Genomic DNA, 24,893 nt, shown 5'->3' on the forward strand with positions numbered 1-24,893 from the left:
TGCATTATTACTATCCCCAATCCCACTTATCACATCACACATCCCTCCCTCTTTTTGCCCCTCACCAATCCAGACAGAAAGAAAAAAAGAAGAAAAGAAAAACACATCAAAGTCCAGTACCAGCAACGCTCCAAAATGATGAGAATTATTCCAAGAACCGGTATTTTAGGAAGAGCCGGAAGAGGTATGGCAGGAATTGTGATTGATTCGTCAAAATTGATCCGTCCTGTCGTCGATGCTTATAAAGGTTCTGCTGAGTGGAGTTTTACACCTTGCTGTTGGCTGTGATGAGATGATGTTTTCTTCTCTCTTCTCTTTCTTTGGCTTTGGCTTTGGCTTTGGCTTTGGCTTGTGCCTTTCTGGATGCGGTTGTGTCTGGTATTCGTTTTTCGTTGGTGATCTTGTTTGCTGACGTTGCGATGTTTAGGTTTTTGCTCTTACGGATATAACTTATGGAATATACTGTTGGTAGTTGATATATAGAATAAATGAAGAGTCTATCAGGACATTTCGATCAAATCTAGATTAATCTTTTTCTCCCGTCAACTCCAAAGGATATAGAACTTTTTTAGAACCAAAACATTCCAACTGGAAAATTCGCAACGCCAATCATATGCACAAATACAGATAGATACATTTCCCATATAATGTAGACGTAGACTTAAGAAACGCTGACAAACTGTCGCTTCTTGCCCGTGCCTGCTGCCGCGGCTGGATGCTGTTCCTCCCAAGTGTCCTCATCAACGTAATCCTTGGTGTTTGACTCGCGTACCTGATTGCCAATGAAGGTTAATGCTGAGAGGTTGAATCCCATCTCGTCCTTCTGGCGTGCCAGAACGCGACGGAGAGACGACCGGATGCTATCCAACATGGGCCGCATCATCTTACTGGCGACGATCTGGCGGTGATGGGTCTTCAGCATGAAGAAAAGAACACGGCAGGTCAGCGGGATGTTCATTTCCCGGTCGGCGAAGATGTTGAGGAAGGTGAACAGTGCAGGAAGTTTGGAGAAAGGCAGAACAAGCAGAGCGTCCTGAACTGCCGCAGCTGGGATCTTTTGCATAATGTTCAGCAAGTATTGCTCAGCCGAGACGTTGCCCAAGGCCAGGTATAGAGGGTTGCGCGTTGGCGGTGCGGCGTTGGGGTTAGCAGCCTTGACAGCACGCCATTCACGCATGACTTCGAGATCCTCCATGCCCAGATCCAGGGCTTCCATGATCTTCTCTCCGGCCATGAGAGTTTCGCTGGTTTGCTTGCCAGCATCACCAGCTTCGGCCTTCTCTCCATCCTCGCCATCCTCCTGGTCGAGGGAAGCAGTGAGGTTGTTGTCATACATCTCCTCGAGCTCCTTTTCGCGCTCTTCCTCAAGGAAAAGCAGTTCGTCGGTTTGCTGCCAGATGCGAAGACTCTTGTCATGACTAGCACTGACGATGAACTCGCCCGAGCGACTGATTGTCAAAGCCCAAATCTCACCATGGTGACCAGAAAGCTTTTGGATATGTTCAAATTTGTCACCATCCCAGTATTTAATCACACGGTCCTTACTGGCACTGAAGAAGTTGTGCCCGTTTCCTTCTTTGTTATTGGGGACGAACGCAACAGCCATAATACTGTCTTCATGTGCCAACAATGCCTTGTGGCAGTCACCAAAGTCCAAGCCCCAAATCCGGACGGTCTTGTCAGCTGAGCAAGTAACGATAAGCTTGCTATCATAGGATATGTCCATGTTCAGAACAGGAAGCTTGTGTCCGTAAAGATTGAGGAAGAGCTTGAGCGAATCGACGAAGAATACTTTGACCGTGTTGTCCAAGAGGGCAACGGCCAAAAGTCGAGAGTCGGGCGAGAAGCGTAGACTGAGGATATCGTCCGAAACCTTGAGAGTTCTTGTATGCACCAACTTCAGTCGGGGCGTAGTTCTCTTAGTACCAGGAATCTCCTCCTGGACGACCTGGAAGTTCCAGAATTTGGCGGTTTTGTCAGCACTGCCACTGACCATGGACTTGCCATCGGGGTGGACATGGATCGACCAAACTGGTCCATCATGGGCCTTGATCGTATCCAAAAGAGTGGAAGATGCGATATCAAAGACCTCAAGTTCACCATTCTTGTTTCCAACGACGACAATCTTGTCACCAGGAAGGAAGGCGGAGCAGAGCGAGTAACCACACTCCAAGGTACGCAGACAGCTTTGTGTCTTGACATTCCAAATCTTAAGGCTGCCGTTAGATGCAGAGGCCAACATTCGGTCGTCGGAACTCAGGGCGATGGAGCGGATGTCAGTTCGATGACCCGGAATATCCACGGCCAGGCTCCGGGTGTAGTCCGAATCCTCCTCGTCCTTCTTACCCGCGGTAACAACGCTGTAGGCCTCGAGCTGGTTGTTGGTTGTTGCTGCGATCAGTTGGATATTGCCGCTGGATTTGGTCCTGATCCAATCGAACGAGCGGACCTTTCCACCGGTTCGAACAATGACGTGGGATACAAAGACCTCTGTTACCGGGGCAGAAGACACATCCTCTGGCTTGTCATTGTCGACTTCCGCAACGGCTCCCTCCTTTTCAGCACGCTGAGCGTCCTTCTCCTTTCTCCTTCTGCGCTTTCTCGCCAGACTCTTCTGCACCTCGGTTTCCGAGCGAATCCTCCAGATTTCCACTGACTTTTCCGAGCCGTGAAAACCAACGTAATCCGAACGGGGGTGGAAGCTGATACCGATGGTGCGGTCCTTGCCATTCCGGTAAAACGTCCCTCGGTTTGTGAGAATCCTGCGGTCATCTGCCCCCACCTTCTCCTTGGATATTTCAATCATGGCGCTCTCGTCAATCGACCACACCTTGAGTTCTCCATCGTTTCCTGCGGTAATGCAGCCACTCTGGTCCGGCGATAGACCCAAGCTCCAGCACTCTCCATTCGACTGTGCGATATGTGTCTCGATACAATGCTGCGAAGCCAAATCCCAGACCTTGATCAGCGCGTCCTTGCCGGTAGTCAAAAGGAATCCTGCATGGTCACTCAAGCCAGCGGCATTGAGCAGCTCGATGGATGGAACGACGAAATGGAGCGATGTAATCTGATCAGTGTGTCCACGAAGCTTGAACAGACCAACTTCGGCGATCAAGTCCCACAAGATGATGTCTGTGTCTTTAGAACCGCTGACCAGGCGCACACCTGCGTTATCGAAGGCAAGTTGGGTGATGGCGGATTTGTGGCCGTTGAACGAAATAATGACCGTAGCGGTTCTCGAATCCCAAAGACGAATGCTGCCATCCTCGTAACTAGAAAAAGTATCGCATAATTTAGTATAAAGAACACAAGCAGTCATTGTGACTGGGAACGTACCCGACCGCAAAAATATCCTCATCGGTCTTGCTCTGGGTAATTGCAGTGACCTGCGCCTTGCACGAGACATCCCGCCATTTACCAAGCAGCTCTCCTTTCTTCACATCCCAACATAAAACCTCCTCACTGGCACCTACAATTGCCCGTCCTGCGCCTGTACGGCGTGCACTGCCTGCGAGTTCATCGTCTCGGGCCCAGATCGCATTCGACGATGAGGACGCAACGAGCCCGAAAGTATTCGAGTGCTCGATTTTCCTGCAAACATTAATATCTCAGATAATATGAGAAAAGCAATATTCAAGCACAATTGACTTACAAATAAGACTTCACCATCGTTGAGGCATCCGACACTGACAGCGAAAAAAAAAATTTGGGAGCTCCGACGGCGATTTGCTATCGATAATAATCGCAGCGGCGGGAGCGGCACTACGGGCGGCGACAGCGACCATCGGGGCTCCCCACCGCCTGCGATCGCCAGCTTGTCGACGACCCCCAATTCCAAGGCCCAAACACCAAAGCCTCCTTGTTGTCGTGCTGCTGAACCATTGTTGACGATAGATTGCCACTCATATTGATTGTTCGCCATGCTTTTGCTCGATTACCACAATGTCCTGATCCAGACCCTCCTGACAGAGCGGTTCTCAGGGTACTTACCCCCCCTCCCCGCTCATTACGAGTATACACATGTCTGATGTCAGGCATCCGGCTAACGGCTTGCTTGCATCGTTTTCTACAGAGCTCCCCCGGCCTCAATCGATCAAGTTGTCTCGGATTTTGACGGCGTGACTTTCCACCTCTCGACCCCCGAAAGTAAAACCAAGATCCTCATCTCCATCAACGTGAAATGCTTCAAAGAGCTGGTCGAATACGGTGCCCAGCAGGTGCTGGAGCGGGAATACGGCCCATATATTGTTTCCCCAGAACCTGGTTATGATTTCTCTGTACAAATCGACCTGGAGGATCTACCCGCCGAACAAGAAGCCAGGGACGAGCTAGTTATGAGGCTTGCATTGATGAAGCGCCATGCTATGGCTTCCCCTTTCGAGAGAGCGTTTGACGAGTTCGCAAAGCTGGCGGAGGAAGCCTCACAGTACACTTCGGAATCTGCCCCGCAGGGTGTGAAGGAGGGAGGTCAAGTCATGGCCGTTCATTACCGGGAAGAGGAGGCAATCTATATCAAAGCAAGCTGGGATCGTGTGACTGTGATCTTTAGCACCGTCTTCAGGGAGGAGACTGATCGGATCTTTGGCAAGGTGTTCTTGCAGGTTCGTCGATCCCATCGCCTTTAATTCTGAAGGAATATGGTTGCTGACTTGCAAACAGGAATTCGTCGACGCTAGAAGACGTGTATTGACCTTGCAGAACGCTCCTCAAGTGCTTTTCCGTAACGATCCTCCGCTGGAGTTGGAGGGCGTCCCGGGTCTCCAGAACGCGGGCGAAGGTGAAATCAGCTATGTGACCTTTGGTAATACCTTTATCTTTTCCTGTTCTTTCCGAACCGAAATACTGACGTTGGTAGTTCTTTTCCCCCGTCACTTGACTCCCCAGCGCCGTTATGAGAACATCTCCCACATTCAGACCTTCCGTGACTACTTCCACTACCATATCAAGGCCTCCAAGGTAGCTTCCCGTCCATACTTTATGGATTTACCAAATAATAACACCACTCTAGGCATACATCCACACCAGAATGCGCAAGAGGACAGCGGACTTCCTCCAGGGTAAGAGTGAATGCATCCTGCATCATGACCTGCAGCTAACAAATCGCAGTCCTCAACAGAGCTCGTCCAGAAAACGAGGAGAAAGAAAGGAAGACGGCCAGTGGACGTACCTTCCGAGTCCAAGGCTAGTGTTTGGATTTCGACTTCTTTGTGTTTATAGTATTATATCTTTCCCCTGGAGAAGACATCTTTCTTACGAACAAGCGGAATGTTTTTTTGAAGCACCGGCTGCTCTCGACGTACTCTGTACTTACTTGATGACTTGTAGATTTTGGCCGTGTCTCATAGGAAATATGATCGGCTCACATACCAGCTGAGATGTCGTTTCCTTTGTATGATTAGTTGTTTCAGCAGTACACCTAGTGGATCTTAGTCTGGGCCTTTGACTTCACCGCCACCCTGAATGCCCTTGGAAGGGGATCTCCATTCCCTATTATTATTCCTTCGGGCTATACACACGCTATATCCACCCTACATGCGCTATACACGCTATGGGTCGGGGCGCCGGGCGGTTAACTCCATCGGTGTCCGTCAAATCGGGTTGACTGTGCATCCATCTTGATCCAGTGATGACCTGATTACAAAAATTGTCCAAACTGATAACCAGTTAACAATTCGGTTCTGAAAGTAAAATCAAGTTCATTTGTAAGAGGACAGCTCACCTTCCATATCAGTGCTGCGGTTGACTACACCAGCCGTGCGTCCGCTTTGCAGCCGGCCTCTCTCCACCACCGCGCAGATTATCACACCCCCCGTGCGTCAGTTGATGACTGGAGAAGATCACAGCCCGTCTGAGTAACAGTTCGTGAACCATCCAACGTGGGGGGTTTGATCCTTTGCGTCTCTATTGGCCTAAGCGATCCGAAGGCCTGGGACAGCGTCACACTGAGGGAAAATACAAGGCTGAGATCCCGTCAGGCTGTGCCTCTGGTCGAATCGACATTTTGAATCGATGCGAAATCCGGCTTGCTCCGTGCTGGTGGGCTTTGTACCCCAGTCGACCTAGGAGCAAGTCCCTACTTGGAGTAATCGCCTTGAATCGTGTGTCTTTGTTACTTGCAGCAGTCTGTTTGTCCCCATTACGGCCTCCTCCGACGTGGTTGTTCGTTCCAGCAATGACGAGGTCGATTTCAGCGCCATAATTGCTTTTTTCCCACCTGCTTGAGTTCCAGGTTACAGATTCGGCTGCATGAGGCTCCACCCAGAAAAAGAAATTATAGAAACCGAGCTACAGGAAGAACAAAGAAAATAACCACCAAGAAGCAAGATCGGAACTAATTGCTGGGCTATTTTCGCCAGTCATGGACGATGGATCCTTCGCTGACCACCATTGACACTTCGAGTCCCAATGCCAGCCAGGTTTAATGTATGCCAAAATGGCAGGTCCTTTCGCTGCCCAAATGTGTGTCCAGAGTCCCCCATCCAGGGAGGGCAAACACGCTGTAACTGCCGATATCTTTGTTTTTGGCCTACATGTTGCAGGCATCAGCGCTTGACGGCGTGGTTAGTCAACGGTCGTGGATGACCTCCCGTTGCAACCACCCCCAAAGCCGATCGTGGTATGTGGCCAAGTCACAGTATTTGTCAAAGCATCCGTGATCTATAAATATGGACCCATAACCATGGATAAGAGGCTGCAGACCTTCCTAAGGTTCGGATCCTTTATTCACATCCCTCTTGGTACCGGATTCTTGTGTCAGACCAGGCGTCACCATTCGCCTTCCTGTCGACGTCAACACCCGACGTTGCGCTCGCTTTGTCGAAGAATTCGTGAAGATTTGAAGGTATACTGTCCCCTCATTCTAGTGTCAATTTGCTTTGTCGAGAGTCGCTGCCTCCAAATGTCCTCCTGTCGCCTGAGCTTCCTTGCAGTTTCTTGCAGGAGAACAAAGAATGTCGTTTGCACTCCGTATAGCTTCTTTATTACTATCTGGGGACTTATCATGGGCTATTGTCATGTCCCCCACTTTGCAAAAGGTCATCATAAACTCAGAATTTGAAACTAACTCTTGCTTGACTCATTGTAGAAATTAAAAAGGCTATCTTTGATGCTCATCTTTCTGACTGGCTACTGCAAGGTCCTCGACTTGAGGTTAATTTCTTGATTTATTGCCCCGTAAGTATTCCATCTCAATCGTATTCTTTTCAAATTTTCTCTTCCCTGGTATAGTTTGGATCGTGTATCCGGTTTTTGGGGTGGCTTCGTGGTGTTACATCTGGTCTGGATGGGACTCTAGCATATCAGTCGCCTTGAACTGCGTTGCTAAATCCAGCATTTTTAGAACAGGTTCTAGACATTCTTTGCTTTCCCTCTTTCAACGCCTTCGATGCCTCTTTAAATTAGGGAGCAATTGTGCTTGGAAGATTTTTGACGAATGTCATGACATACGACTTTTACGACCTCAGAGATACCCAAATTTGCTTTATCGATGTTTTAGTTAAGAATACCGACTGCCCAGTACGAAACGAAAATATAGAATTGGTAGGAACCCGACGCCACATTCCAATGATCCGACTAGTTTTGACAGATCAGATCGATCCTTCGAATTTCACCCAGATTCGCCATGGCTAGCAAGATCGGCAATATCAGCTCGCTCCCTCCAGAAGTAATCCTCATGATCCTCTCATACCTTCCTCTTGAATCACTGCTCTCATTCGGCGAAACATCTCGATCTAACTATGATTGTCACCTTCTATCCCTTAAACGCCTTCGATTAGCCGTCTTTCAGAAACGCATACACTCTATTATCTCCTTCCTCCAGGCTGGCTGGGCGACACTGGACCAGGTAACGAAACTTAGGGAAAATGGAGATTGCCGGCTCGACTTTACTGCTTCCGTTGTGCAGCCACCAGCCACCCATATGAAACAGGAACCGATTTGCGAATACCCTCTTAGAACAAAAGACCTGAAACGGCGAAGCCTAGCCATCAGTGAGAATAAGCCGAGAACGCTGGAACAGATGGTCCGACTACAGAACCAATTATTCGCAAAACTTGTCCGCCGCTATGGAGCATCTCTCGTCGACTTGGAATTCATGGCTTACGATATCAATACCGAAAGTGCTGAAGCTCTAGGTAAAACATGTAAGCGCTCATTACGCCATTTGGCATTGCGCTTCGAACATCCACATATTCGAGACGGTCTCATGAGACCAACCGCCTGGCTTCAGCCCGCACGAGGCAGTACGGCTTGGAACGCACTGATAGGAATCGGACCGTATAAGAACATGGGAATCACAGGGTTGGAAACACTCATCATGGAACGAACTGGCATCACACCGTGGCAGCTGTCGATGCTGGTCCAGAACAACCCGAATCTTACAACACTCAAGCTGAGGACTTGTAATGGTGCCCAGCCCGAGTTTTTGAACTGGCTCGGAGGTTATGACGAGGAATCAGATGAGCATTTTGTTGGAGAGGATGGGCTCGCGCCAGGCGCTAGATTGAAGGTTCTCTGGCTCGAAAACTGTCAGCAGGTTCTCTCACATCCTATCAAATATTTCAAAAACACGCCGAGTGAAATATGCGATTTTGACCTTGAGTGGGTCAGGGGCTTAAAGAATCTTGAGGTAAGCATAGGTCTTTCTTCTCTTTATATCAAGAGTCGCTAGCTGATAGTTGGTATTCTTTCCAGTCACTTTCTTTTAGCGAATGCTCTTCCATCCCTTCCGAATATGTTGACAGAGCGAATAGGTTGATCTGGAAAATTCCAGAGGTCATCCTGCCATACTCTATTTGCACTGAAGATTCCAAGATTGAGGTTGATCCGCTGGTTCTGTAGCTGGTGGTCTTGATATGAATAAAGAAATCTATAGACGGGTTATGATTATGTCTCACGTTGACTAGTAAATGAATCTAATTATAAGGTTCCTAGCCTTTGATCGTCATAAATTGGTACGTAGCTATGGTTTGTACCTACGGTCTTCTGTTTGCTGCATACCATGAATTCTTGCAACGTCGAGTCCAGGTCTGATATTTCCATCATGTACTTGAGACAAGGAGAAGCTAAATTAAAGTACTCAAGCTAGTTTTTTTAGTTAAAGTTTTAGGTTGTTTATGGTGTATTTTGGAGAGGATCTGTGCATGCTGCTTGATATAAGGTCCGTTTGATATCAAGTTGATATACCATCTTGAAGCAAAGTAGCAAAAATGCAATATCAATATCAATATCGATCAATACATACCCTTGATCAAATATTAAGCGAGCGAGGGAGAAAGAGGACAGTATTGTGAAATAGCACAATGCCTCTGTATTCACTGCTTTCGCACAAAGATCTGTTACTCCTCCTCCCCACCCCCCTCTGCCTGACTTTTTTTTTTTCCCTCTCTCCTCTTGCACATTCGATCGTCAGCTTTATCCCTCCTCCACACTCATCGACAAACAACTCTTCACACTGCGGCTTGACCTTCACGTGGCTTGAAAGAGTTAGGGCACACACAATGGCTCCCTCTCGGCGCTCTAGCTCTCGTCTCTGGGAGATTGCTTTCCAAAAGCTTTTTCCCAAACGTGCTTTTCAGTCCAGACAAAGCCAAAACAACGTTCTGCCAGAGTCTTCAGACTGTGAGCACACAGACGGCTTTTACATGTACTCCCAGAATCAGCTAGAGGAAGAAGCTCAACAGCTCGAGGCTTTGCAGCTCCAGACATCCAACAGCACTGAGGGTTCGTACTCTTCAGCCGTAAGTGACCCCTCCCTCCTCTTCTCCCCAGACAGTCTCCCCTCTGCCCTCGAGACTTTCTTCGAGATATCACGACAGGAACTGACAAAAGAATATTAGATGGCTCCCGTCGAACCTATCCGTCCCTACACAGTTAGCTCTGTGGACTGGATCTTGCCGTCTGATTCAAGCTACAGAGCTTCCGCCGTCACTCTTGACGACAAAATCGATGACAACGGCTGCAACAGAGTCGAAAGTGTTCTGAACGTCTTCTGCAAGGTTTATGCCATTGCCAAGGTCATGCTCGTCATCTTCATGCACTATGGGGTTGATGTACGTATATGGTATCCATCAAATCATAGGCAGATAACTGATTCGTTTCCCAGCTCGATGACTCCCCGACCGGTATCCTGACCAGAATCAAGCGCGCTGAAGAAGTCGTGACCTCCAACTCTGTTACCACTCTCATTGAGACTGTGGACAGCCTCTACTATTGCGTGTATGCGAGGATCATGGTTGAATTGGCGAACGTGGAGCTTTGCTCCTGCTTTGGTGGAACTGCTCGCCAGCAGCCAAACGCTGGCTTTGTGCTTCCTGAACCCGGCCATCTGTACAGGATATATCTGGCTTGCAAGGAGATCCTTGATTCGCCAACCGTCTGCAGTCTCCTGGACAAGCAGGTGATTTGGCAGAATCAGGACGAGTTCAATCGTCGTGCCGTGGCCAGGATGCTGGAGTCCGACTTCTTCGCCACTGATATCTTCGGATATCGTCGCTTCACCCTGGCCTTCTTGAAGGACGAGACCACAGCCTACTTTCAGAAGTGGAAGGGCCTCTGTTGGTTGTACCGCAAGCCATTGCGGGAGACCCAGACCAACCTTTCCGAGAAGTATCTCACGACGGTCCCAATGGCCGAGATAGAGGAAGAATTCCCGACCACAGCTCTCCCTTTCGTCGACCCTTCCACCGTCGATTCCGCTGCTTGGGAGAAGGAGATCATCTTGGACCATCGCACGGCCACCCTCGCCAAGCTCGAGGGCAAGAGTCTCGGGCAGGTCCGCCGTGAAGAGACCAGACGTTCCCTTGTTAACTTCTGCAAGGAAAAGAAGTGCATCTGCATGCCATTTTGTCAGTGTGCTGAGACTTGCACTCTTGAAGTCGAGCGTGTCTGCCCCTGCGCGGAACGTATGTTGCGTGGTTTGCTGGCCAAGCGTCGCAAGGGCCCGGGCCGTGTGGATTTGAGCATTCGGTGCAACAGCATCGCCAAAGTAATCTTCGAGACCTTTGCAGCCTTCCTTTTTGAGGCACACGACTCCGTGCTCGTCACCGAATTGGATCTTTCTTTGTCATTGATCGGCGCGGAGGTCCGAAAGGAGCGCACCGCAGCCGCCCAGAATTAGGATTGGATTTCTGACAAACATACTCCGGATTGGGGGGAGATGCATCGACACTGGTTAGATGAATATCTTGAGCAATAATGATGCGTGCCAAATATGGAGGCAATGAATAATGGGTTTTACGAGTTTTATGATGATGGTGGCCAGTTAGTCCTCAATAGTAATGGCCCCGTGTCATGCTAGATCGGCAGCTAAATCCATAGTTAATCGGAATCAATTTTAAAAAGTTCTAAAAAAGCTTGGAGTGACAGGAGGAGAACGAGAAAGATGCGATAAAATATCGGAGAATAATGTGCATTTGTCGTGCGCGTTGACTAGGTATTTGAGACCCAACATTTTTTCTTTTGTCCTTCTCGTTTTGGCTGCGGTCAAGGCTTTGTATTGCTTATCGTCCTGTGATTCGAAAAGTCATCCGCTCAACCCTTTTCTTCCCGGCATGAGTCAACGAAGAAACCACCTTCCATCCGTCCGGGCATCTCAGTGTGCTTTCTGCACATTTTCAGAGCGGGCATGGTGACCAAGGCTGCTACGAACACTATATTTGTACGTAGCCCACTGTGGAGCGCAGCTCAGGGACCTAGGACTCAAACGCCTGTGGTGCGGCAGCATCGCAACTACCGTGCCGTTTGGCCGTCGTACGGCATCACCACCCCCGAGCCGGGGCATCATCCGCCGATTCCCCTCTCCAGATCTCCCTTCTATCTGGAAACGGGATATGCTCTCTGTGCAAAACGGGCTCCCCGCCCGTTTCCCCCACCGTTCATGTCTCCGCCATCCTCATCCTTTTCCGACCCTCTAACCACCCACTACCATAGCCAGGATAAGAGATTATCCGTCAAGGGGGAGCTAATCCGGGGATTGAACAATGGGGATGATGCGATCCTGGTTGCGGAGAATTTCATCGGTGTCAATGATGGTGTAGGCGCATGGGCTACGAAGCCACAGGGGCACGCTGCGTAAGTGCTCTTGTCTAGACCCTTTTTTACTGCTGGAGGATTTGTGGCTGACATTTCCCCTTCATTCGAGAACAGGCTTTGGTCGAGACTTATACTACATTTTTGGGCTCTCGAGGTCGAGCGAGGGATCAACGGGACTTCAAATCCGGACCCTGTCGAATATCTTCAACGGGCCTACGAGGAAACATGTCGCGCAACCAAAACACCGAACGAATGGTTCGGAACTACAACCTCCGTGACTGCGCTTTTACATTGGACTGGTGATCAAGGGAATACAAAGCCACTTCTCTATGTCACCAATATAGGGGATTGTAAGGTGCTCATCATTCGCCCGAGCGAGGGAAAGATTTTGTTCCGGACAAATGAGCAATGGCACTGGTTCGACTGCCCGATGCAGTTAGGGACAAACAGTGTGGACACACCGAGGGAGAATGCCGTATTATCCCAAGTAACACTGGAAGAAGATGATCTCGTGCTTGCCGTATCGGATGGTGTCCTGGATAACCTTTGGGAGCAAGAGGTTTTAACTATCACTTTGGACAGTATTAAGAAGTGGAACCAAGGGCGGAATGATGAGATGGATTCGGAGTGGGCCCCTCCGGCAGCCTTGGCCGAAGAACGAATGGTCTTCGTAGCCAGGGAACTGCTGAAGGCCTCTCTGGATATCGCTCAGGATCCATTTGCTGAGAGTCCATTCATGGAGAAAGCAATTGACGAAGGTCTGGCCATCGAAGGGGGTAAGTCAACGTCCGTTTTTTCTTCTTCTAAAATACATTGTTAATAGGTAACTAGGTAAGATGGATGACATCAGTGTTGTTGTTGGTTGCTGCAAGAAGAGAGGGGGCTGAGAGAGGCCATGTTATTCAACAACGGCACATACAACACCAGGAAATGATTCATCACCACAAGTCTGATTGACTCTGCTCATCTCATCTCGTGGCTCAACTCATGGATTCAACTCGGAGAATTAAATTCCTAGAATCCACCCAGCGTCCGATACCGACCATGCGCACAGGAAGTTGTCGAGTTCAACAGTCTTGATGCAGCTTCAGTGTCGGCGGGATACTAGCCTTTGATCCATTTTCGATCATAACTGGCAATATTTCATCATCATACAGAGGACGTGGACGAATTCAACACGCAGAATAGAAGTTTGCGGCTTCTAAGATCATACTTCTGCTAGCAATCAAATGCAGCACTATCTCGTACCAGATGGTGCAAATATCCAATATTTCAGATATATCAATCTATTGCTTTATATAAGCCATAATTCAACATTTTCCATATCTTTCTTTAGCTAGATAATAATGATAGAGTGCAATATGTTCTTATTTCTATCGCAAAACACCAGTGCACAGACCACATCTAAAGCGCCCCAACTCCGCCCGGCAAAAAAAAGTTTCGATTCCAAGCGGAACAGGAAGTGCTCCAACTCTCTAGTTTTCACAACATTCCTTTCTCTACACTCCAAGACCTCATTGACGGCCGAAATTTAAAATGAGGGCCAAGCGTTCGAAGAAGTATCGCAAGCTCATGCATCAGTATGAGTTGGCATTTGGGTTTCGCGAACCGTATCAAATACTGCGTAAGAATGAAATCCCGGCTCATTGACGCAGCTGCTCGATTGAAGCAGACTGTTTTTGATGCTTTATGAAAATATGCTAATGCTAACTGAACAGTCGACTCGAATTTTCTCCGCGCAGTTCACTCCTTCAAGATGGATCTTCTCCCCGCACTTGAACGTACGCTTCAAGGAAAAGTCAAGCCGCGTACGTACCGCAAGAGCATTCTTCCACTGACATTATAACTAATGGCTCGCTATCTAGTATTGACAAAATGCTCCCTCGCCGCTATCATGGCAGCTCAGCCCATCAACCCGAGAACCAACAACCCCGTCCGTCCCCACCATCTCCCACCACCCACTGAGGTCCCTCTGCGCCATTGTTCGCACAACGAAGATTCGACGCCCATCGACGAGGTCGAGTGCTTACTTTCTCTTCTCGCTCCTACGGGCGACTCGAAACGCAACAAGGAGCACTACACTCTCGCAACGGCGGATCCGCCCGCGCCGCCGAAGCCCGCTCCCGGTGAATCGAGGAAGAGAAAGCGTCCAGACGACGGATTAAAAGAAGCGATGCAAAAGTCCAGAGCTCTACGGGTCGGCGCACGGTCTATTCCAGGAACTCCTATCGTGTATGTGAAGCGGTCGGTCATGGTTCTTGAGCCCATGAGCAACCCGTCGGAGAACGTGAGAGATGGTTTCGAGAAAGGGAAGTTCCGGGCTGGTTTGGATGGCGATTCGTCATTGGGCAAGAGGAAGAGGAGCGAGGATGGTGAGGGGGAGGCCAAGGAGAAGAAGAAGCGTGATTCGAAGAAGCCAAAGGGGCCCAACCCGTTGAGTATGAAGAAATCCAAGAAGCCGGCTGAAAAGGGCGGTTCTGGTTCTGCATCTGCCACGAAGCAGGCAAAGAAATCTGAGGCCCAGCCTTCTAAGGAAGAAAGCGGTGATGCGGGGCAGGACAGAAAAGAGGATGGTGATGCAGGCGCTCAGAAGAAGAGGAGACGGCGTCACCATAAGGGAGCCAACAGAGAAGGTGGTGAGGGTCATGAGCCATCCCATGAGGCAGACAATGCCGGGGATGCGATGGAATGATCCGATCTTCATTGATTGCTGTAAAGAGATATATTTTTCATTGGGATGGCGTTTTGGGTGGGAACTACTACGTCACAAAAAGTCTTCATTAACTCTTGTGAATATTCTGCAATCGTTTCAATATGATATTCAATAGATGATATTTAAGAGTACCTTTGGATTTTACAATCTTTGGACAAGAGTAGTTTATACTCGATGTGTTAACTAATGTACAATGTGCATGTTTTATATACCAAAACGCCTTTAGATCACCAGTCATGAGCCCACTCAGGGCCAAATAATACATGTCCGTGAATTTTGGATCTCCGATGGAACAGTTTCGGTTTCCCTTCCGTATTTCTTTCAATCCATCCATCCCATTATCCCAAACTCCAGCTAGATTCTGTATCGAACCGAGGTCACAACAACCAGTCCCACTATTGCTTTGCATCACCAGCCGAGATACCCTGCTCGCTTGCACGCTCATCCGCCCAGATCTTCTCGATACGCTTCCGATTGTCACGCGCGGCATCCCGGTTCCGCTTTGCGCGGGCGTACCGCTCTTGTCCGAGGCAGCGGTTGACTTCGCGCTTGACCTCGTTGCAGTTTCCGAGCGCTTTGTAAAGGAAGCCGCGGGCGTGGCATTCGTCGAGGGCGGTCATGATTTCTTCGCAGTCTTGGATGGGTGTTAGTATCGTGGAATTTAAAGATCGGAGGGGGAGATAGTGAGGAATACATACTGACGTTCTGCGGCGTGTGTAGGTGAGAATGCATTTTGACAGCGAGGAATCCGGGGCTTTCAATCCAATTGATTTCTGGATGTATTTCGATAGGAAGTAGCTTTCAATCACTCCTGGATAAATAATGGAGATAGAAGAACGGCGATTGGTGTCTATTCAGCAGTAATTCTCCGCAGCAAATGCCGGGCGGTCGGAGAATCGGCGAGAGATTCTGCCGGGCGGAAACGAAATTCGACCACAAAAAAAGAAGGAAAAAAAAAATCAAGAGGGACGATCGATTCAATTGCAAAGCTTTTGCTTGGATACAGAAGAGTCAACAAGACCGTCGTAGACGGGGATCTGTTGTCGTGTGAATATCATTTTTATTTATCTGTGACTTTTCCATTTTTCGTTTTTTTTTTGTCTGGGGACAGACTCACATCCCACTTGTTATCGCGGGGATTGATAAAAGTATCTTTTTTTTTTTTTGTTTCGGGTTATACAAAAGTTTTTCATTCACGATGTCTATGATTACCACTTCGACTTGGGTGCGCCGAGGCGTCGCAGCCCAGTTCCCTACCAAATATGAAATCGACGAGAATGAGATGGGACGGATATCCAAGCTTGCGAAGATGCAGCTTGAGCAGGCCCAGGGCGATCTGAGCGCTGCCCAGGAAGGAAACGACGAGGATGAGGGAATGGATGAGGACCAGAAGGAAGATGGCCAGGATGCCATGGAGGAAGACAAGAAGGCAGAGAAGTCGACCAACGAGTGGGTGATTCTGCTGGTTTACGGGGAGAGTTCTGGCTGACGGTTCTTTTTTAGTGACGACGACCTTAAAGAATACGATCTCGACCACTATGACAGCGATGATGTCGATGAGGAGGGCGAGAAGGTTACAATGTTTGGAAATGTCAAGTCGCTGGCATACCACCAGCCCAATGAGGAAGACCCATACTTGGTGATGCCGGAAGAAGAGGAGGATGAGGAAAGAGAAGAATTGCAGATTCTTCCTACCGACAACCTGCTTCTGGCTGGTAAGGTGGAGGACGAGGTTGCACACCTTGAAGTCTACGTCTACGAGGATCATGCCGACAACCTCTACGTGCACCACGATATCATGCTGCCCGCTATTCCCCTCTGCGTGGAATGGCTCGACATTCCCGTTGGAAACAACACCGAGGGACGGACAAACGGTAACTTTGTCGCGGTGGGAACCATGGAGCCCGACATTGAGATTTGGGATCTGGACATTGTTGACTGCATGTACCCCAACGCCATTCTGGGCCATGGTGCAGAAGACGGAAAGAAGAAGAAGCGGTCCAAGGCTAATGACAACTACCACGTCGACTCGATTCTCGCTCTTTCCGCTAACCGACAGCACCGCAACCTGTTGGCTTCCGCCTCGGCCGACAGAACTGTGAAGCTTTGGGATCTGAACACCACCAAGTGCGCCAAGTCTTACACCCACCACACCGACAAGGTCTGTTCGCTGGACTGGCACCCGAAGGAATCAACCGTTTTGCTCAGCGGTAGCTACGACCGTACCGTGGTGGCAGCCGATATGAGAGCCCCTGATGCCAAGGCCCGATGGGGTGTTGATGCCGACGTTGAGAACGTGCGCTGGGATCCTCACGACCCCAACTTCTTCTACGTCACCACCGATGCTGGTATGGTGTACCGCTTCGATGTGCGAAATGTCCCCTCCACCCCGGCCGAGTCGAAGCCTCTGTGGTCTTTGCAGGCACACGACACCTCGGTGTCGTCCTTTGACATCAACGGCAGCATCCCTGGCTTCCTGGTCACCGGATCCACCGACAAGCAGGTCAAGCTCTGGAACATCCAGGATGACAAGCCCAGCATGGTCGTGTCGCGCAAGCTGGAAGTGGGCAAGGTCTTCTCGACCACCTTTGCACCCGATACCGATGTAGGCTTCCGGTTGGCTGTGGCCGGCAGCAAGGGTGTTGTTCAAATCTGGGACACCTCCACCAACGGCGCTGTGCGTCGTGCGTTCGTGAACCGCATGCCTGGTCTTGAGGGTGACGTCAAGGAGCGGACAGTCGGTATCCAACCTGACGACAGCGAGTCGGAGGATGAAGGCGGTGTGGAGACTGCAGCCCAGGGACAGGATGGCTGGGAGTCGATGGATGAGGATTAGGTGATTTACATGGATGAAATGTTGATATGTTAGAAAGTTTTGTTTATGTTAGCCTTTCAAAGGTATGGAATGAATGAAAACATTGAGATACCCCGGATTGGGAGATGAAGTGCATACTATCCTGGTAATGATCGACTTGACCGGAAACGTACATAAACGTACATGATCAGATAAGATCTAAGGCATCTGTAGAAAATCCAATATTATTACTTTGTATTATCAGTTATTATTTACTATTACCATAAAATGACCATAATCCTATCATACTCAGCCATATAATATTCAACACTGCTTCACAGAAGTAGTAACCATAATCCCCGTCGTATTTGTCGCCGCCTGCTCTTCATCAGACAGCGCCCTTATACTCCTTGCATCCTCCTCAGCCTCGCACGTCTTCGTCACAATGATATCCGTCTCGGTCTTACCACAGGGAGGAGCAAACACTTTCTGCTTACTACCATGGTGGTAGTAAGTGATTATGTTATAGCTATCGCCAGAGCCAGGAGTGGAAGACATCATAGTCAGGATGGGTTTTAGGGCTGGGATTGATGCGGCTGTAATGGCTAGGCCGTCTTCGACTGCTGCCCAGATGAGGAGGCGGGTTAGTTCCCCTGTATTTTACTGTTAGTACTTTTGGATGATAGAGGGGGTGATGTAGGGATGGGTGGTGGATGATCGTACAGGTGAAGTCGGCTTTTGCAGAAAGGGAGACTAGATAGGTTGTCTTGACGATGGATGCAGCACCGGCGCTGTCAATCATTATTAGTATGCGATGGATATGGAGATATGGGTAAGAGTGGAACTTACAAAACACCCATGCTCATGGCGATGGCCACACCAAACTTTTCCTTCTTCTTCATCTGGAGTTTCCAGACGATCGTCCAGGGCATCAATGCGAGGATGAAATCTTGCAGACCGGAGTATGCTAACCAACAGATTAGCATCCTACCAAGTAGAGAAACCTAAGAAACTCACCTCCCACGAAGAGCGCATAATTCGTCCAAACATCCGTAGGCCAACACTTGGAGGGAGTAGACGGATCCCACAAATGTCTCGGATCCTCACACTGGACAAACACAAATAGCGCTGCGAGAATAGTGACAATGTTCATAGTGATTATTATGAAAAGCAGCAGTGCAACCATCCACCGCTTCACGACGATACGTAGCAACGTCACTGCGAATGAAGTCTTGCCCAGAGAACAAGCCATGATGGCCAGCGACTCTCCAATATCGCACAGAAGAGCGACCTGCGTGACATTTTTGGGGTTCTGGGCGACGTATGCGATGTGTCGACCTAGTCCAGCGTCGGCAGCAGCATGACAGACAGCGGCATATGCAATGAGGAGGCCCTATATTGTTATCAACAGGCGGGGATGTAAATGAGGTTGAAAAGGGCATACGGTGGCAATGACGACGATAAAGTCATCCCATCCAAAGACACGCTTCATAAAGACTCGAACGTAGAGACGCAGACAGACGACAACCAGAGGAATCAAGGATACAATCCACATGACAGCTTTGAGGGTGGTTTGCTGGCTCTGGGCCAGGTATTCCGGGCTCATCTGAGGCTGTGACATTGTGGAAGCAGACAATCAATATGGGATTCAAAATGCATCAATGTGTAGCTCTTCAAGTAGTAAATACACCAGGCTGATACGCCATTATATTGTCCTAACAATGCCATTGTTCGTGTTCCTGGCTGTTTGTGCCGATGAAGCAGAAGCATATATTGAGAAACAGTACTTTTGGCTTTGCCTTTTCTTTGCTTTTTCTGGCCAATTTCTATCCCAGCCAGTCTGCCACGATTATGCATCTGTTCTTTTATCGAATAGCCATATCCATCCATATAGCCCCAAATGATAGCCCATTCACTTCATCCAGACTGATCGAGTTCAATCAAAGCCCTGCTGTCAAACCCCGTTTCTCGTCGCTGGTCCACTTGCCGGTCCCCCGCGATAGGAAGCGTCCGTGTTTTTCTTCACTTTCAGTCTTCACTTTTCAGCCTTGACAGCTTCTCCTCTTGAATGGTGGAAACATACCCCGTACACAAATAATGAGCCACACTAGTGGGCGCCAACAGGTCTGTCCATTATGATACGTCCTGTCTTTTGCCTTTTACTAATTGCTTTTGGCTGGCTCGAGGCAACCCGAGACTGCACGCTAAGTCCTTCTTCGCTCCCCCTCATCATCATGGCTTTTGGCTGCCGTCCCGATTAATATTTATTCCCTGTCTGTGATGGATCTGATTTCAATCCTTTCTGCCTCTTCCCAGCAGCCTCAATTTGAATCCCAATGACCCGGACCTTGGTACCTAGCACACTACATACAATGCACGGCACGGCCTCTGGTGTAGACCCCAGTTTAACCATTTTCCCGGAAACAGGACTGTGGATCCGTGTGGTCACAGCGCTGGGATTCATCCTCATCAGCAAAATCGCCTGGGACCTTTTCTTTTCTTCGTTGAGCGTTTTTCCTGGCCCCGTCGCTGCCAAGATCACAGACGTCTGGCGTGCCGTACACACCTTCCGCGGCCGCATTGACCTGGAGCACGTCCAGCTTCACCGACAGTATGGCTCGGTGGTACGGATCGGTCCGAACTGTCTGAGCTTGTCGGACCCAAATTTGATCAGAGTGGTCTATACGACTCGTAGTCCGTGGAAGAAGGTACGCAAGCTTTGTTTGTGATGCATGTGACGGGGAAAGGGAAAAACGATACTGATGGATCAATAGAGTGATATGTACAGGCCCAATGATGTTCTTATTGAGGGTCACCGGATATCGAATTTGTTCAACACGCCGGATGAGGATTGGCATAATCAGAATATCCGGCCTATCAGGGGCCTCTGGTCCATGACCAAGGTTCTCGAGTATGAGCCACTAATCGATGAGACCTTGGGAAAGTTGGTCCAGAAGTTGGCAGCCAAGTTTGCCGATGGTCCGAACGCGGGAACAGTCTGTCCTGCAGATGATTGGATTGGATATTGTATGCATTTCTTGTTTACCACGGAATCAGGCTGATAGATCATAGTTGCCTGGGATGTCACTGCGAATATTAGTTTTGGTCGTCACTATGGCTTCATTGACCAGGAGCAGGACGTGAATAATCTGATCACCGACTCGACAAAGGGTCTCATTTACTTTGCACCGGTGAGGTCCTCCCTCTGGGCTAAGCACCATTCAGCTATGTTCCCATCTAATACTTGGTTGCCTAGGTATCCCAAATCCCATGGATTGACTCCCTCCTCGACAAGAACCCACTCGTTCGAATCGGTCCTAAGCCGACTCTCACCGGTGTTCTATATGCCTTCAAGGTTGTTGCAGAATATCAGGCCCAATCCAGCGAGGAAAAAGCCAAGTCGGGCCCTGCAAACCACACACTGGAGAAATATGTGCAACTGAAGGAAACACACCCGGACATTGTGGATGACAACCAAATTGTCAATTGGTTGATGTTGAGCATCCTTGCCGGAGGTGACACCACCTCCGCAACCATGCGTGCCACGGTCTACTACCTGGCCAAAACACCCGACGCATCTTGCAGGCTCGCTGATGAACTGACACAAGCATCTCTGACCATTCCGGCCAAATGGAAAGACATCAATGCTTTGCCCTATCTTGATGCCGTCATCCGCGAGAGCATCCGCATGAACCCAGGTCTTGCGATGATCTTAGAACGAGTCGTACCCGATGAAGGTTTCACCTTGCCTGATGGACGTTACATCCCCGCGGGGACGAAAGTTGGCATCAATCCATTCGTGACCAACCGGGACTATGGAGTATTCGGGGAAGATGCAGACTCCTTCAATCCGGATCGATGGCTGAAGGGCGCAGGGGAGAATGTTGAGGCGTATGAGTCTCGACTGCGCCGAATGAAGGATACCAGCGATTTTACCTTTGGAGGCGGTGGACGAATCTGCATGGGACGGTACCTTGCGATGCTGGAGATCTACAAGTTCATTGCCACCTTGTACAGTTTGTTCGATGTGAGTTGTCAATGTGGAAACCCTGACGTGGCGAAATGCTTATGACGCTGATCATGCAGATTCAACTGGTGGATCCGAAACATGAATGGAAGTATCGCAACGCCTGGTTTGTGTACCAGTATGACATGCCTATGGTAATCCGACGACGAGGCCAGGAATGATGATCCTGTCTTCCTATGTCATCATTGAAGGAAGGCATATTGTATCAGATAGGCTATTATCTCGGTGGAGATGGTAATTAAGGTGCAGAGTGGGGATGGCTGTTAGCGGTTTTAGTGTGAGCAAATGCCTTGTCTGAGCGTTGAGATTTGAAATTAAGATCCGGACTGCCATCTGCATCTCATTTGAATCCTGGCATTATTCGCATAATCCAAATACTACAACGAAGTACTAAAAATATTATCTTCCAGTCCGAGAAATGATAAAATAACAGGACTCCAGGAGCTAAAGAAGGATGCAGCGAAAGTGAAAAACAGCCACTGGGTTTGACCGCTGTTTCAGCCATCGCAGCCCGTCCATCTAGCGGTTTCCGGCTGATTTCGAAGCTCGTATTCATTGGCCCGGGATAGCCAGGGCTCGCGAGTGATGCGACAAGGGTCATAAGTGCCTCAGCTGTCAGCTTCCCCTCACTGAATCATGGATATCACCAGTCCAGAATCAAGTGATCGAGTCGAGTAAAGGAGTATTTCACTCGTTCAGTATACAGAGTTTTGTAATGATCATGAGATCGATAGATGTATTAGGAGGGTGTGAAGGAAGGGCAAAAAAAAAAAAGAATGGACTTGAAGAGGATTGAACTCCTGACCTCTCGCAATTTACAAAGGTGCAAAGCGAGCGCTACTACCACTGAGCTACAAGCCCTTTGGATGAAGTTTCTCGGCTTATTTAACTACTTGGACTAAGCAAAGGTCCGCAGAGAAAAACACCGATTCAACACCGTAACTTCATCGACTCTGCATAGTCAGTCGTGCAATAAAAAAATATTGCTACTAGGGTACAGATGAGCGCATCATATGAGTGAAGAAAAATCAAGAATAAAAAAAGTGGACTTGAAGAGGATTGAACTCCTGACCTCTCGCAAATTTACAAAGATGCAAAGCGAGCGCTACTACCACTGAGCTACAAGCCCTTTCATTGGTTTAGAGTATCAGGCTATGCTATTCGATTCACGGCATAATTCACACAATTCTTATCAGTATGAATATACAATTAACTTCTGATGGCATGGTTGTTTCACTATCCAACCTAACCATCTAGCAGTTTCCGGTTGATTGAAGTAGCGTCACTATGTCTGAAAGAGAAACAATTCTCCTTGACTCCTCGATACTCCCTAGAGGAGAAAAATATGACCCATCACAGGGCCGAGTATCCAGGGTTTTGTGCTCTCCTGTCTGGTGATTATTACTCCGTGCCGTACCATCCAACCCGTCCCAATCCTGCAGAACCACAGTTCGATCGATGGCGACAACGGAAAAATCTACAGCAAGAGGCGAACAATGAGGGAAAATTCTGATGGTCTGGAATTGCATTTCTCGCAACCACTTTTGAGGAGTTCGTGAAGCAACCCTGGGTCAGCTCGCAGCGTCTCCATCCGACCCAAGCAGCCACAGCGACAATTGCACCTCGATTGGTCCTGCGACTCGGTCGGCGAGCGCTTAGTTTGGGCCCTCCACGGTTCCCGTCCGGTGGTCCAGTGTGGTGTCCACGGTTGTTCCCAACGCCATACAATTTGTTAGCCGGTGCGAACAGAGGCAGACAGACTTTAGCCCTGGCACAGGGACTGGTCAGTCCGGCCTGTCAAAGGTCATTCTTTGTCTTTCCCCTCTTCTTCTTCTTCTTTTCCTCCATTCCATCCTTTCTTCTCCCTCTTTCATCCCATCTGGGGGGTTTTTTGGTACCTCATTTTTCGCTTCTTCAGTTATATTATTGCTTCACTTCTTATTCCTTGATCGGTTGATCCTGGCTTCATTCCTTCATTCTTATTTTTTCTGATTCAGACGCGTCCTGGTTGTTCGCTCTCCATATTCTTATTTTCTATTTTTTATTCTGACTGGTCGATTGTTTTATTACTGCATCTGCACCGCTACTGCACCGGCAACAATCACCCCTTGAAACAAAAAATCCCCAGAGGAGAAAAGGAAAGGAAAAAAACACTCCAACAATCCCACTTGTTGCTTCAGAGACTTGGAATCCTTTTTTTGCTGTGCGAAAATTGACTTCACCTCTCTGCATTCATTTTTCCCTCTATTTTCCTCTAAACAAGAGATTCATCTGATAACGGACATTCCGCCCATCGATCTTCCATTCCTTCTTTGTTCTCCACCGTCCGCGATCGTCTACCACGCATTCTTTGCCTTTCTCCGTCAAAAAAGCGACTGGATTCTCGCGAAAACGATTCGAGAAAGGCTCCAAAAATAGACGAGCGATTAGGAAAGAGGACAAAACGAATATATCAAAACGGATATCCCATACAAACATTCACTGTGTTTGTTTGTTTGTTGAAACATCATCGTGATACCCAGTCCTACTACTACAGTACACCGCTACAATGTCGACTTTGACCAGAGCTTTTACCAAGCGCAGCAAGCGCCCTGAGGTCTCTGCGCCCATGCCCTACCGTGAGGGTCAGATCAAGTTCTCCTCGGGTACGATCAAGCGGGGGAACATCTCGGGCCCAGTCCAGTTGCTTTCGACGACGAATATGCTGGCCTACAATGCGCCTGACCTTCACTCCGCTACGTCTTCCTCGACTTCTTCGTTGCAATCACCAGACGATTCGGAATTGTCCTTCTCCCAGCACAGCTTTGGTTCTCCCATTACCACGCCTGATGAATCGCCAATCGACGTAAGCCCGCACCCGTCTTACTTCCCCAAGCGGTCGGCTACTGTGACCAGTGTTCCTCGCTCGTCCACCTCATCTACAGATGCACCATTGGTTCCCAAGCGAGCATTGTCTCATACCAAACGATCCCACCAAGAACTCGCTCGCCAGCGCTCTTTGACACGACTGTCTCCCCCACCATTGAGTGCGGCTCGCAGCACCCCTTCAAGCCGAGCAACACATGATTCGTTCAAAGCTGAGGCTCATCCGTTCGGCAAGGAGCTGGAGCAGGTCAACGAAGTGGCTGAAGAGTTTGGGGGTGCTCATATACTGGATGACGAGGAGATGATTCTGCGAAACAAAGGACTCAAGAAATTTACCGTCGACGAGTACCTGGTAGAGATTCAAGATCTCCACGGCAGTATCTTCGACAATGAACTGGGGCCAATTGCCGCCGGACCCTGGCTGTAAGGGGTTTGACCTTTCCGTTCCTTCTCCGCCTTGAGAA

The 24,893-nt window shown here is 49.0% G+C and overlaps 9 protein-coding genes and 2 non-coding genes across 11 annotated transcripts; 7 read left to right on the forward strand and 4 right to left on the reverse strand.

The window, feature by feature from the left end:
• Window positions 1-433: 433 nt before the first annotated feature.
• On the reverse strand, window positions 434-3,856 carry ASPWEDRAFT_151247 (snoRNA-binding rRNA-processing protein DIP2). The gene is made up of 3 exons (XM_040829597.1): window positions 3,653-3,856; window positions 3,337-3,591; window positions 434-3,272 (listed from the first exon to the last, which is right to left on the reverse strand). Exons 1-3 carry the CDS (start codon window positions 3,667-3,669, stop codon window positions 662-664), a joined length of 2,883 nt encoding a protein of 960 aa, XP_040693483.1. The 5' UTR covers window positions 3,670-3,856; the 3' UTR covers window positions 434-661.
• A 64-nt stretch (window positions 3,857-3,920) lies between these two features.
• On the forward strand, window positions 3,921-5,186 carry ASPWEDRAFT_103316 (actin-related protein 2/3 complex subunit 2; the record flags this gene model as incomplete). The annotated part of the gene is made up of 6 exons (XM_040827552.1): window positions 3,921-3,982; window positions 4,073-4,601; window positions 4,660-4,801; window positions 4,856-4,956; window positions 5,009-5,057; window positions 5,107-5,186. The coding sequence occupies 6 exons, from the start codon at window positions 3,921-3,923 to the stop codon at window positions 5,184-5,186; spliced, it is 963 nt and encodes a 320-aa protein (XP_040693484.1).
• A 2,435-nt stretch (window positions 5,187-7,621) lies between these two features.
• On the forward strand, window positions 7,622-8,838 carry ASPWEDRAFT_169633 (F-box protein; the record flags this gene model as incomplete). The annotated part of the gene is made up of 2 exons (XM_040830494.1): window positions 7,622-8,626; window positions 8,692-8,838. 2 exons carry the CDS (start codon window positions 7,622-7,624, stop codon window positions 8,836-8,838), a joined length of 1,152 nt encoding a protein of 383 aa, XP_040693485.1.
• Window positions 8,839-9,641: 803 nt separating this feature from the next.
• ASPWEDRAFT_49689 (uncharacterized protein) lies at window positions 9,642-15,284 on the forward strand (the record flags this gene model as incomplete). The annotated part of the gene is made up of 11 exons (XM_040837313.1): window positions 9,642-9,737; window positions 9,837-10,049; window positions 10,103-11,080; window positions 11,117-11,169; window positions 11,665-12,069; window positions 12,145-12,806; window positions 12,862-12,887; window positions 13,579-13,654; window positions 13,749-13,838; window positions 13,896-14,666; window positions 15,274-15,284. The coding sequence occupies 11 exons, from the start codon at window positions 9,642-9,644 to the stop codon at window positions 15,282-15,284; spliced, it is 3,381 nt and encodes a 1,126-aa protein (XP_040693486.1).
• A 589-nt stretch (window positions 15,285-15,873) lies between these two features.
• Window positions 15,874-17,692, forward strand: ASPWEDRAFT_151261 (rRNA-processing protein PWP1). The gene is made up of 2 exons (XM_040829598.1): window positions 15,874-16,192; window positions 16,247-17,692. The coding sequence occupies exons 1-2, from the start codon at window positions 15,942-15,944 to the stop codon at window positions 17,577-17,579; spliced, it is 1,584 nt and encodes a 527-aa protein (XP_040693487.1). The 5' UTR covers window positions 15,874-15,941; the 3' UTR covers window positions 17,580-17,692.
• A 169-nt stretch (window positions 17,693-17,861) lies between these two features.
• Window positions 17,862-19,158, reverse strand: ASPWEDRAFT_25609 (uncharacterized protein; the record flags this gene model as incomplete). Its single annotated transcript, XM_040832748.1, has 5 exons — window positions 17,862-18,190; window positions 18,261-18,328; window positions 18,387-18,504; window positions 18,555-18,930; window positions 18,982-19,158. The coding sequence occupies 5 exons, from the start codon at window positions 19,156-19,158 to the stop codon at window positions 17,862-17,864; spliced, it is 1,068 nt and encodes a 355-aa protein (XP_040693488.1).
• ASPWEDRAFT_396368 (uncharacterized protein) lies at window positions 19,137-19,692 on the forward strand. The gene has a single exon (XM_040835142.1). It carries the CDS (start codon window positions 19,293-19,295, stop codon window positions 19,587-19,589), a length of 297 nt encoding a protein of 98 aa, XP_040693489.1. The 5' UTR covers window positions 19,137-19,292; the 3' UTR covers window positions 19,590-19,692.
• A 217-nt stretch (window positions 19,693-19,909) lies between these two features.
• ASPWEDRAFT_25610 (cytochrome P450) lies at window positions 19,910-21,725 on the forward strand (the record flags this gene model as incomplete). Its single annotated transcript, XM_040832749.1, has 5 exons — window positions 19,910-20,245; window positions 20,312-20,564; window positions 20,610-20,728; window positions 20,794-21,564; window positions 21,624-21,725. The coding sequence occupies 5 exons, from the start codon at window positions 19,910-19,912 to the stop codon at window positions 21,723-21,725; spliced, it is 1,581 nt and encodes a 526-aa protein (XP_040693490.1).
• A 616-nt stretch (window positions 21,726-22,341) lies between these two features.
• ASPWEDRAFT_t63 lies at window positions 22,342-22,425 on the reverse strand. The gene has a single exon. It is a non-coding gene; the product is annotated as a tRNA-Ala (tRNA).
• A 183-nt stretch (window positions 22,426-22,608) lies between these two features.
• Window positions 22,609-22,693, reverse strand: ASPWEDRAFT_t62. Its single transcript has one exon. It is a non-coding gene; the product is annotated as a tRNA-Ala (tRNA).
• A 1,419-nt stretch (window positions 22,694-24,112) lies between these two features.
• On the forward strand, window positions 24,113-24,856 carry ASPWEDRAFT_169640 (uncharacterized protein; the record flags this gene model as incomplete). Its single annotated transcript, XM_040830495.1, has 1 exon — window positions 24,113-24,856. One exon carries the CDS (start codon window positions 24,113-24,115, stop codon window positions 24,854-24,856), a length of 744 nt encoding a protein of 247 aa, XP_040693491.1.
• Between the last annotated feature and the right edge of the window lie 37 nt (window positions 24,857-24,893).

Source organism: Aspergillus wentii (assembly GCF_001890725.1).
Source record: "Aspergillus wentii DTO 134E9 unplaced genomic scaffold ASPWEscaffold_2, whole genome shotgun sequence".
Classification (NCBI taxonomy): domain Eukaryota; kingdom Fungi; phylum Ascomycota; class Eurotiomycetes; order Eurotiales; family Aspergillaceae; genus Aspergillus; species Aspergillus wentii.

Bases quoted from the DNA above. Each gene is read 5' to 3' on its own strand.
- ASPWEDRAFT_151247 (XM_040829597.1), bottom strand. The intron at 3,273-3,336 runs GTACGTTCCCAG...TACTTTTTCTAG, and splicing joins GAGGATATTTTTGCGGTCGG to TTACGAGGATGGCAGCATTC.
- ASPWEDRAFT_396368 (XM_040835142.1), top strand. From the start codon at position 19,293: ATGAAGCAGAAGCATATATTGAGAAACAGTACTTTTGGCTTTGCCTTT.
- ASPWEDRAFT_151261 (XM_040829598.1), top strand. From the start codon at position 15,942: ATGTCTATGATTACCACTTCGACTTGGGTGCGCCGAGGCGTCGCAGCC. The intron at 16,193-16,246 runs GTGGGTGATTCT...GTTCTTTTTTAG, and splicing joins GCAGAGAAGTCGACCAACGA to TGACGACGACCTTAAAGAAT.